Source organism: Calypte anna, chromosome 5A (genome assembly GCF_003957555.1).
Source record: "Calypte anna isolate BGI_N300 chromosome 5A, bCalAnn1_v1.p, whole genome shotgun sequence".
Classification (NCBI taxonomy): Eukaryota; Metazoa; Chordata; class Aves; order Apodiformes; family Trochilidae; genus Calypte; species Calypte anna.
The window spans coordinates 11,724,937-11,737,813 of NC_044251.1; the positions used below are offsets into that span (position 1 = coordinate 11,724,937).

At 33.8% G+C, this 12,877-nt stretch overlaps 1 protein-coding gene across 2 annotated transcripts in view; it reads right to left on the minus strand.

Moving 5' to 3' along the window:
• The window catches only part of RYR3 (ryanodine receptor 3), a 208,420-nt gene that overhangs the window by 48,260 nt on the left and 147,283 nt on the right, over positions 1-12,877 (minus strand). For both annotated transcript variants that reach the window (XM_030452246.1, XM_030452245.1), the window contains exons 58-67: positions 10,989-11,104; positions 10,609-10,676; positions 9,685-9,806; positions 8,064-8,113; positions 7,319-7,379; positions 6,085-6,323; positions 5,095-5,176; positions 2,679-2,809; positions 1,918-2,238; positions 388-628 (exon numbers count right to left, since the gene is read on the minus strand). In XM_030452246.1, coding sequence (XP_030308106.1) covers positions 388-628; positions 1,918-2,238; positions 2,679-2,809; positions 5,095-5,176; positions 6,085-6,323; positions 7,319-7,379; positions 8,064-8,113; positions 9,685-9,806; positions 10,609-10,676; positions 10,989-11,104 — 1,431 coding nt within the window. The remainder of the gene's footprint in view (positions 1-387; positions 629-1,917; positions 2,239-2,678; positions 2,810-5,094; positions 5,177-6,084; positions 6,324-7,318; positions 7,380-8,063; positions 8,114-9,684; positions 9,807-10,608; positions 10,677-10,988; positions 11,105-12,877) is intronic.

A 12,877-nucleotide genomic window follows, 5' to 3' on the forward strand; every position in this document is an offset into this window, starting at 1 on the left:
AAATAACAACACAAAAGATTAACATCTTTGTGGTATTATCTAAAAATAGAATAATTCAGGGTTCTAGCAATTTTTTAAGTTTTGAAAGTTATATTCATTTGTAATGTCATTGGGCTGCCACTGCAAATATAAGCAGTCTGGTCAGGCTTTGCAATCTCAAAGTGATGATAGTGCAGTGATAATACAACCAAGTAAGCCAAATGCATGCCAGAAAAAGATGTAAATTTAGTTCACAGCATTCGATTAGTTCAGAATCTTTAAAATACTCTGGGTCTGATTCTCAGAAAAACATTAAGTACATTGTGTTTTTTTCTGATTATCAGATTATGAACTCCAGTCCAGTAACTAATAAATATGAGTTGAATTATTGGAGTTTTTTTTATTCACCTGTTGTTGTCTACATAACGTATCAACATTGGATAGAAAGCATAAAGGTCTCTACAAAGAACAGCAAACTCATCAAGAATGAGTAGCTCAGCTTCTTGGGTGTCATTTTTACTATCTGCTTTCAGTTGATCCTCTTCCATCACAGTCTTTACAGCCTTCTTCTTCAGTTTCTCCAGTGTTGGAATAAAGTGACTTCTGAGCAGATCAGGCCTGGCTTTGCTGATGATGGGTTGAGCATAAACTATACATAAAAATATAGACAATCTTATGATTAATGCACCAGTGATGTTTTTCATTGTATTAATATGAATCCTGCAGTTCTAAAAAACATAGAAGTCATAGTGCTTCACATATTTCTGAAGCATAATAATATTACTAATAAAACTAAATATAGCTTTGTAACAACTGTGTTGACATATTAAAAGCCAGTTGCTGGGATGCAGATTATTAGTATTTTGGTCTTTTGTCTGTTAAACTACCATGGTTTTGGCAAGTTACATGGCTCTAAAGTACAATCTAAATAAAGCAGGGATCAAGACAGGAAGCCTCCACAAAAATACTTTTTTTTATGTATTCTTTTCTTTTTTTGTATACAATGTAAGAAAACAGCCAGAAGACAGTTCTCTGGAAGAAGTCCTTTACCCCTTTTGCATTGGGCAAGCTAAAATGCAAAGAATGAATGACCAACTGGATCATGGATTTTTTTGTACAAGCACTAGTAATAAGATGCAGACCATTTCAGTCAAAACTCCTTTCAAGAAGCACACTACTATACAGTCTCCTTATGCAGATAAGCAGCCATCACAAAACTGCAAGCTGTGGTCCCTATAATTAAGTAACAAACTTCTTAATAAATCTCAGTGGAATCCTTATAAGCCAATAGGGCTTTAAAATTTAACAGGAAAATATTACCCTTACATAGATTTTCTGGAACCACCTTATTGTATATTATATTCTGACATAGCTTAAGATGAATGTTAAAATTCAAATAGAGTAAATTTTTTCATCTACTAAATGTTACAGGACATGTTGAGAAGTCTTTCATCTCACTTAATCTCTGGTACAGTTACTCAGGCAAACCAACTACTTCTGAACTTGTGTTAATTGTGGGATTTTACCATATACACTTTATTTCCCTTTTGTCCTGACATTTCATGTACAGAATTCACAGGACTCATACCCTCTACTGCAACACTCTGTTCTTACGTGTCTTGAAAATCAATGGCATTCACAACTCCAAATTAAATATTAAGGCTCTTATACAATGCCTAGAGAAGGTAAGATTTTTAAAATCCAATACGTTGTACAGAAAGCTCTCTGCTTACAGTGATGCTACAATGCATGCCTAATAATAACTATAAAATATTTTTAAAGTATTTTTCTTATTGTTATTTATCTATTCTTTATCTTTTGTACCTGCTGGTTTTAATTACAATTTATCATTATTATAACACTGGACGATATGGCAGAGTATAGTAAAGTACCTAAATATAAGTAGATACAATTACTCTTTAAAAATATTTACAGTACCTGCAATTCTTTTCATCCAAGATGCTTCCTCTATTCCCAGATTGTTGTTAAGGATTTTCAGAATGTTTCCAAGAACAATGCTCAGATGCTCAGATGTTATCATTGTACTGCAAGGCCCAGCACTTTGAGGAACACTCTCGGGCCCTCTTTCCCACCAGTAGGACAGATAGTTGCACAGCATGGGTAAGATAACCTCAATTACATGAGGCATTTCAGTATACCTTGCTCCAGAATCTGCTAAATCATTAATTTCCTTTATTAGTCTGTCCAAATGAGGGATCTCTGGACACATGTCTTCTACTCTATCAGGCATACCTAAAACTGCAAAAAAGGGTAGAAAACCAAAATATTATTTATCAATATAAAACCCAAATGTGCTGGAGTACTGATAAGCCAGGGAAAAAAATATAATTTTCCTGTTCACATAAGTGAGATACTACAGCTATTGAATGTTGCTACTAAGAACACAAATGTAAAATCTGCTAAAAAGTTTAATGCAGATATGATCTTAGACTAAGCTTCAAATATCACAGTATGCTGCTTCAGAAAAGAATTCAAACATTTTTAGAAAAATATCCAGATAAGCTAGGAGAAAGGGAACATTGCTAACAGTCTCAGCAAGGCAGAGCAAGGCTAAGATGAGAAGTAGTAAAAGAGAAATAATAGAAATTCTTTATTGAAGGATACATATGGTTACAATTTCTTTCTATTATTATTAGAAGGACAGAACACTTTTTTTTTTTTTTCCCTTGAGGACTTACTTGCTCTTTCTCTTGCACTTTTTGTGTTGAAGACAGACAATGGATTGTAATGGTTCAGAGAAGGTTCAAGGAATGCTACTGGAATGGCTGCTGCAAGAGATGCTAAGCACTCACCAAGTGCAGGGCGCTGCCTGTATAAGAGAGAAACAAAATGTCACCTGAGGTTTAAAGTTTTTGACTAAGCTTTCAACATCTAGCCTGCATTATAAAGCAGCATTACAATTTATTGTTGATTTAGTTCAACTTTTTAATACATTAGAAACAATATAACAATTTTGAAAAATTGTATTTCTCACATCAACACAATTACTGGAAATTATAGTTGTATGAGAAGCACAGTTTTTCAAAAACCAACTTTAGAAAGTATTGCATATTAAAAGTAAACTCCTCCACAGATGCAACTCTACAACTACAAACTATAGAAAACACGTATAAAACATGCATAAAGAAAAGATTAGTAACTGCATATTCTTATTATACCCTTGGTTTGCTTAAACAAGGAGCAAATTGGTATAATCAAGAGGAACTGGGGAAGTCATAACCTTCTCAAGTTTTCCTTTTTTTTCTGTATATATGAAATATATGTATATATATATATATATTTATTTTGCTTCCCACATTACACCATTTGCATCATCAAATGATGAGAAACACTTCTGTTGCTTATCAAAGACTGATTTAATTGTAATAATTTACCAATCCTAACAAATTAACACTCTTTGCACAAAGTGTTAAAGCCCTTGACAACAAACTTCTGTCACAAGGCAGCAGCAGCAGCAATACACCTTAGTATTAGTTCTGAGGCCTAGCAGGCAAGAGTCTTGTAGAATCAGCTAACTATTTCAGTTATAAAAATGGTATTCACCTATGAAAAGAGAACTATGACCCATCTTGCAATGGAGCATAAAAACTTTTTGATATCCCTGAAAAAATTCACTAGGAGAAAAACTGCATTTTGGTTCTCAATCTGAGCATTGCTTAACTTGAATAACTGTTCAAGCTAGCTCAAATATTCACCTCTAAGTTTTGATGAAATATTGAGCAGTGTGTTTGAAATCCTACCTCCCACCTAGAAACTGATGTCTGCCTACAACCTTCATTTAAAAGCCTGAGTGAGTCTAATCATAAGCAAAGTAAATTAAATCCAGAGTGAGAAAACCTCAAACAGCTTCAGGAGACTGATTAATTTCCTCAGATATACCTGAACTGATCAGTCTTCCCTTCTAAGACAATAATTGCAGTAGGAAAATGTGATGCTGTAAATGTCAGTGTTTAATGTCCAGTGCTTACTGCTCTTGCCACTCAAGAGGACATCCGTTCCGTGAGCTCTTGTAATCAAAAGGCAACTCAAACACAGTCACCTTTTATTTCCTGAGAGAACACCCTGACTGCTAGTGATCTTGCCTATCAGATCTGTTTCAAGTCCAAAAAGAGAGGAAAGCTTTGCAATGTAGTGATAGACATATAAATGACTGAATGTGGGCATGTATAAGAATGAGATTGTGAATGCAGGCAGATGCACACAGAGTGGGAGGAAAGAGACTGTCTGTCTATGAGACTGCTTTTGCATTTTGCGTGAAAGAATTACTGACTAAACTCTGGAAAGAAGGAACTGGAGACCAGAATTCCTCATACTGGGCAATGTCTCTCCTAACCATACTTTGTATTTTAAACCAGAGCTATATTTCCTCCTGCAGAGTTTCTCTCTCAGGGTCTATGAATCTCATACTTTTAATTATAAAACAGATAATGAAAAGTGCCTAACCCTTCAGTAGCACAGGGAAGGGTTATGATTACCTTGTCTCCTGTCCTGTGATAGACCAACAATTAGGGTTCTTTTTTCTCAAGTAGTAGATATGGATTTGAGCCTCTTTTAATGGAAGAGGATCTAAACTCCAGAGCTTGGAATATATCATAGCAACTAAATCTTTAAAGGAACTGTAAACCCTACTCATTTAAAATGCAACTAACAGGTAAAGTGGTTTCCTCTGTGGAGTGAAAGCTGTCAGAATGTTCCTCATATGTCCTCAGGATTTTATGCTCAGGACAACAATTTTGAGAACTCTGTATAGACTTTGGTGTGAGACAGACACAGCCCTAGCACTCAGCCTACTTAAGACCAAACATGTATTTGGGAACCTTAATGGCAACCCATGGAACAATCTAGCATTACCAATGGAAAAAAATCAACTCCCTGCAGATACACTACCATATGCTGGATGAGTTGTTTGCTATCATTTAATTTTGGGTTGAGGTTGTGTGTATGTATGTAATCCAACTAATATCTAGGCAACTACATTCTGGCTGAAGTGTTTCACACTGTATCAGATTCATCTTTAATTCAGCTGCTTTATTACCTAAACAAAACACTTCTAAAGAAGAGAAAATTTTACATATAGAGTTTTTGACTCAATACCTTTCAACATAGATGTTCTTCCCAGTCCCAAGGGAATACAGGCTACAAAGAATTCTGTAACATGAAACTTGTACATCACCCACTAGAGGAAAATAAGAAGTAGATTATCAGCATGTATTCAGCTAAAGACTACTTCCCAAACATTTCACACCTATTTTATGCAATCTGATAAACAGTGTCTAAAACATTTAGCACATATATCACTCAACACTAAGCTATCAATACTTCACATTTATCTTCTATTTCTCTGATACCCAGTGTGTCATCTGAATTAATTTCAAAACCTGACAGATCATCAGACATTCTAAGAGGCCACCATATACTTGCTAATAAGATATTGCAGGTTATCACATTTCCAGAGTACAGTTCTAAGCCAAACAACATCAGTCTGTGTGTCTCATCTATGAACATGGTTCTAAATGCTCCCCACCTTTTTAAAGAACCCATGTCATTGCTATCAATCTCATAATTATATTCTGCTTTGGAACTCTGAGCAGCCCAAGATATAAAATATTTAGAACAGCATGTTACTGAATCTTGACAAGGCATTTCTGTAATTTTTCTGTAATTAAGCTGAAAATTAGAAAAATTTAAATTAAAACAACTAAAGGGGTTTTCAAATGTAAGAAAAAACAATGAAAAAGGACTTTTCATTGTGTCAGAATCTAATCGAGTAAAAATATTTAACAAAAATATGCATAATTCAGTTTTGTATAGGGAGCAAGTATTACCCACACATTTGGTGAAAGAATATTTAGTTTCTGTCAATGTTAAAAGAAATATTGTACATAACTTACTTGAAGCTCACTGAATATTATTTTCTCACATGCAATAGAAATACAGTGCTATGCAGCTAATGTCAGGTTTAACTCTGGGAACGTGTGTGTGAATGAAAAGAGAATTTCATCCTTTGAATAAATGCAATCATTACTGAAAATTGATTGTATTATAATAACACAATAAACCTCAAAACCAAAATAAAAGACTTACAAAGTAAATCGATTCCAAACTGATGCTGTGAAATATGTTCAAAAATTGATGTCAAGATTGGTAACAATGCTACTGTAGTATAATTGATATTCTGTGAAACACCCTTCATTTGTGTCCGTGAATGGGTAAATTTTCCAAGTTTTAGATTTTCTGAAGTTTTTTCCAGGTCTTCAGCTGCATTTTCAAAAAAGCCACGCAGTCCAGCTTTAACAAGCTCAGATCCTGATTTCATAACAGTTCTGAAAAATAGTAAGGAAAATATATCAAGTTTCTGTTGATTTTTAGAAGTTACACAGATGAATGGATGCATGTTGGCTACCTTTATCAGTCTTTGAAGATTCACACATTTATCAATGCACTTTTCATTAGGAACTGAAAATGACAGTCACAGCTTGCAGCAGATAGTTCACAACTAACATTTGTATTACATACAAAATCATAACTAAAAAGAGCTTGCTTCCCCAGTTTTTTTTCCCCAGTTTTTGTAATCTGCTTTCAAATAAGATAATGCCTTCTAAGTAACCATCACAGGTGGTGAGAAAGTTGCTTTGTACAATATCTTCAAGAAAAATAAGTCTTAATTGCTAAATTTTTACTGAAGCCACAGTAACTCAGTATACAAGTCAGGATAAATGCTTCTTTCTTCAAAGCACCTGACATCTAGAAAATGCAACTGCAATAACAGCAACACAATCATATTCCTTAATATGTTGGCACTCTTCTCCAAACTCTTAATGAAGCTTTCCTATATTGCTGTTCATGGGTTCATTGTCAGGCTGCTGCACAACATAACCAGGCCAGAAAATACTAAAGTTAGAAAACTGCCCTGGCCTGTCTTTTAATCTACGTAATTATTTTAATGGTAAACTGCAAAAGTTAGCAAATGGAATTATGCCCACATATCAATATATTCTGTATACTTCAAATGCCAATTTTTACAAAATGCAATAAATTGTCTCCATAGGTATTACTGACTTGCAATTCCAAAGTTCATGTGATTTACATTCTCCAAAGCAGTCCACAAATGTGCTTGGAAAGGATGACACAAGTTTTCTATGTTTCAACAGGCATCAAATAGAGAAATATAAATTAAACCCTTTACATAAGATCTGAACTAATGATGCTGTTAATATCATTAATGACAACAAAAGAAAAATACAGAAATAATCCAACTTGTCATGAAAAGCTGTGATTCCTACACACTTTGTAGTTGGCACAGAGGTTGCAAACTTACCTTGTGTCAAGAGACTGAGCTAAGATGTGCAGGCAGTTCACCATTGTAGCAGAATCACTACCTGGTTAGAAAGAGATACGATGAGAGCACAAAACCATAGAAAATTGTAGGATAAAAAATGTCCCTGTAGATGCACAGGTTAAACAAGACATGAGATTAGTCTCCCACCTTAGATCAATTGAGGGAGATCTGGGCTGGTTCTAGAACTAACTTTCAATTTCTGAAGCCCATTTCCATTTAAGAAATAAAAAAGAATAAAGTGTCTACTTATGGCTCATTTTCATCACTTGACCCTGCAATATTCTGAACTTTGCATCTTGTAGTATCTACATTTCTTTTATAGTTTTCTTACCAATACCTTTGAGAAAGGTTATTTTTCTCCTATATCCCCCACGTCTATTGAGAAATTCACCCTACTGGGTCCAACAGCTGGATGAGTGAAACCAAAAAGAATTAGTGAAAGATGAGTTCTGTAAAGTTAGAAGTAACTGCAAAGGCTTGAGATATCATTAAAAGGGTTATGAAAACCCTAGAAGTTGCTATATTTTCCTGCTCTGACACTTTACATATTCTATTAACTCTAAGTTTCAGAGCCATATTCAATGCTCACTAATTGTACTGGAATATTAGGCACCATTTTATAGAATTTTGCCTATAGCTTGTTAAATGCTTCATGTAAGATAGAAGCAATGTTTATACATGCTTCATTTTTTAAACTTTATTGAGATCTTTCTTAGCAACTTACCAAAAAGGGAGATTCTATGTCTAACAAGAGCAGCTAGTTTGCAGAACAGGCTAAAACAGAAAAAGAACAGAAAGAGCAACACAATGCAAGACAAAGATTAAAGATTTGTTTAGAAAATGAGGTAAAGAGAAGTAGGATTATGAAAGAGAAAGCACAGCATAGTTCCTGAGAAGTGTATTTTGAATCATGCATGATAATAACAGTCATTTAAATGACAGTCAGTCAAATAACTGCATTAAGGACAATAACTTGTTGAAGCTTTTGAATTATATAAGTTTCTGAGCTTCTGAATTATCTAACTTCCTAAGTTACACTACTTCAAAGATGACACAAAATCTGAAACTCTTGATTACAGTGTTTTCCAACAATTGCATATTATATGGGTGAGTAATTTTTTATGGATATTATTTCTGATTAAGATAATTTTTTTAGAAGAACAAGAAAAGATGAGTAACATTTTAATGTTTTACTTGGCACTCTTTAGGAAACAAATGCTACAAATCTTCATACTATTTAAAACAATTTGTGAGGATATCCTTTGCAAATAAATAAATAAATCTGTATTTAGCCACTGAGGATGATAAGATTAACCCTGCAATACATACAGAACAGAAGAGCTTCTGGCACCTATGTCAGAAATTTACATCTCTAAGCTGTTTGTCAAAATAATAAGATAATTGAGAGCAAGGAAAAAGCCACCAACTCAAGAGATTAATGAGGTTACTTTAACTTCTGAAAACATCTGAGCTATACTTTAGGAACATAATTAGGATATTAGAAAATGAAGCAGATATACCTGAGGAGCTAACACGGTCTCTTACTAACAACAGATTGTCTTTGTTATTCTTGCAACAGTAAGGAAAGACTCTACTTCCTATAAGATGAGAATAATTGATAGTCACCTTTCTTAATGCCAAATAGACAAATAATTTTCAGATATATCTGAATTTTTAGTAACAGATATGGAGGGTAGAAATCAAACTTCATTCATATGCCTTTGTAAAGGTGCTTTGTACAACCCTGCTAAGCATCTTTCTAGCTTTATTAAGCTGACTTGACTGACTTTTAGGGTAGTAGGAGGAGTATTCATAGAAACAGCATGAAATTCAAATGAAATTTTTGTCCTACTGAGCTTGAACTTACTTCCCTAGCTACTGGAGGACTGTCTTGTGTATATTGTACCTGAAAGCTAACAAGAGCAGAACCTTAGGGATTTACCACTCACTCCTATAGGCAACTGCTAAATAAGGACTATCACCCACCTAGAAGATGGAAACCAAGGGGTAGTAGCAATTTAGAAAAAATCTAAAACTGATTTGGAAGATAAACTGAAAAATGTAATATGGGAAGTTCACAGATTAACCTGCTCACAGATTAATTTATTAATGTTTTTATGTTATCATCCACAATTATATATAATATATATACTCAATTTTATAGTTGTATCTTAAAGAATACTAAAATGAGCAATTCTATTCAGTTACTGCCATTCTGATACACAGTAAACTAATTCACTTTTCATGAGAAAACTGAACTCCTGAATTACCTTTCTCTTTAACCTGAGAGGGGACCTTTACTTATCCATAGACAACCCTCCTGTTTATATTAATTTTCTACTTACCTTGCTACCATTTCTTTTTCCTTATTTGATGCATAGCCACTGCTACTAAGTGTTTTTGTTGGAGAAGACAGGAAGTAGAGGCAGTGATTTGTAAAGTACTGATCCACTAATGGTAAAAGAACCTAAGAAATACAGATACAAAATGTATTTTTCACAGACCACAATAGTTTATGTAACAACAATGCTTTAATTGGTCAAGGGTCATTCAAAGACTTTCAGAAGTTGTATTTTCTTGTGTCAGACAAAAAAAAAATAATATAAATTAAAACCTTAAGTCTTATAATGAGTCAAAAAGTTCTATCTGTTTCGTATCTTATATTGCAGACTTATTCTTCTCACATTCACCATTGACAAATATCACTGAACTAAAAGGACCCTTCATCTCCACTGTTCACATAACTGTCCAGGACAGACACAAAGGCAGAGGGATGATTTTTGGTTGTTTTTTTTTTTTTTAAGGCCCTAAATTAAATCTTAAATGTTCCTTACTCAAATCTGATTATTACCAACTTTTTTTTTATTATGTATACCAAGGTGTATGACATTACCATGAACAGGAATAGTCCTTCCAGTTAATTAAACGATATTAAGCACTTTAAAGAGGCAAAAATTTTCAGAAATAGTTACATATTCAGTGACAGAATTCAATTTCATGCAGTAAATGAGCTGCCTTGTGATTTCTACATTTTCTCACGTAGAAACAGGGATACTGAAATATTTTTAAATACTTGAATCCTGCCAATATATTGAAATAGTTTGAAGATATTTTGAAATACTATTTAACAACATTTAAGAAATTCCCTACCCTGAAAAAAATAGGAAAGATATATTTCTATTACCTGAAAAGCAGTCTAACATCACAAATTTCCATGTTCTACATAATGGAATATATATGTATATTATCTGAAATGATAAATCACTCACTTTGGCAAAGAATTTTATTTCTTGTTCATGTGGTGATTTTTCAGCTTTTCCACTGGTTACAATTGCTTCTGCAGGGATACAATCAAGGCAGACATGACAAAGAAGTTGTCTAATAACAAATAAATAACTATAACTATATGTATATATATATATAAATAAAAAATAACACAAAATCTTTGATATGGCCTTGCAAACTCAGTTTTGCTGAAATACAAACAGAACAGCAGAAATAGTTTAGCTAGTCCAAGAGTTGAATCTGCAAATAAAAAAGCACAATTTAAGTTTCTCATATGTAATAAAAATAGCAGTTTCTACAAATTTAAATGTATCAATCCCAATCAATAATTTAAATTATTTTAAAAATAAAATCTGCATCTTACCCAAATGTGCAATGAACTCCTGAGCAGAATCAACATACTTCAAAATTTTCTTCAGAAACTTAAAGGCAAACCTCTTTTCCATAGATGAAGCATCCAACTCCATTTCATTCAGTCCCCTGTTTTAGAAGGCATTGAGATAAACAGCATTGCTGATGACAGTACTACAGAAAATGACAGTACTCTGAAGCATGCCAGTCATTATTTTTAATAATGGTACATTTTCATAAGAAGGAGAAAATGACCTTTCATAGCATTTCTTAGTTATCAGCAATGTAGCAAGAAATGTTAAAAGTGGTTCTTGTTTCTCTAAGAGGTACAAATAGCTTTGCATTCAAGTATCAAAAAAATTATATAGATAGGGCAAGAATTTCAGAAAGCCATTGTACAAATGAAGCCATGGCACATTTAAATCAAACAAAATAATGCATTGGCCACTCAATCTACCACTGGCAGATTAAATTGCCTAATGTTTAGGAAGTCAGCAATTACAGCTTTACAAAATCACTCTTAGCACTACATTTCATAATTCACTATAAAACTTCATCTCTGTCATTAAATTTTATGAAAGACTGAAGTCAAAATGACTTAAGCTACAAAATGAAAAACCTAAATGCAAGTAACAATCTACTATGCTACTTGAACTATCTGAAAAATTTCAACAGTATACAATACTTTCTAAAGAGGCATCTATTATTTCTTCTCTGAGATAAATTCATGAACTAAATGAGGACTGGTGCATCCACTATACTAAAGAGGAATAAAAACATGTGTAGTTGGTTGTGCCTAGATACAAAATATTAGGTCTTGTTTTAGCTACTAAATAAAACCATTTCACTGAAATTCTAAAATCCTACAGGATTATACAAAAATTTCAGTATACCAAAGAAATCCAGCCTTTCTTCTGTCTCTCCTAGCATGACATGCATGCCACCCCCATAGTATCTTAGTGACCACTTGCTTAATTATTGTCTATGACTTCTTTATCACTGCTCAATTAAAACTGAACAACATACCCACCATCTCAAAAGGGAAAGGGGAAAAAATAACCTCCATTGACCTGCAGACTACATTTAGTGATAGAGCCTAGTATGCAGTCAGCCTTCATCATGAGGACACACTCCTGATTCATGTTCAGATCACAGAATTCAAAGTGCTTTTCTGCATATATATTTTAAGGCTCAATCTTCCTATTCCTAGGGTTATTCTTACCCAAGTACAGGACTTTGAATGTACCTTTGCTCAAACTCATAAGAGTTTTCTCAGTCCATTGCTCTAGTCCATCAAAGTTCCTCTGAAAGGCAGACAAACTCTCCAAATAGTTGCTAAGGGTTGATTCCAAAAAACTGCTAAGGATTCAATCATCATTCAGGAAATGAACAGGGATTTTTTTCTTTTTTGTTTTGAAGTCACATAACTATGTATTTGAAACTTCTTCAGAGTCTTTATTCCAGCATTAAGAGGACTAAACTATACTTGAGATTTTCAGTTGATAGATGATTGCCTACACCCAGGACATACAACAGGTTTGCAAGTGAGGAAGTAACTGAGTAATGTTAAGGGAAAACTCTGGTTACACATAATGGCTGCTTCATTTGTGTCTGCAGAGATTTTGCAAATAGCGGTCAGTAGGAAGATTCTCCCTTTATCAAATAGAGAAAATGATCTGGCTAAAGGAGATGCAGACACTACAGAGGGGTTGAACAGTGTGTCAGAAGTAGAGAAAAAGTGAGGAACTGGTAGCTTGTGGCACTGAGGGAAAGACAGAATGGAGCAAGAAACCAGGAAAGTTGCTAGATTTTCAGGTCACTGCTGTGGTATGAAGGAAATGATAATTTGTCCTTGGGTTCCTCAGCACTGGTGTGAAAGTAAATTGGGGACAATAAATGGAA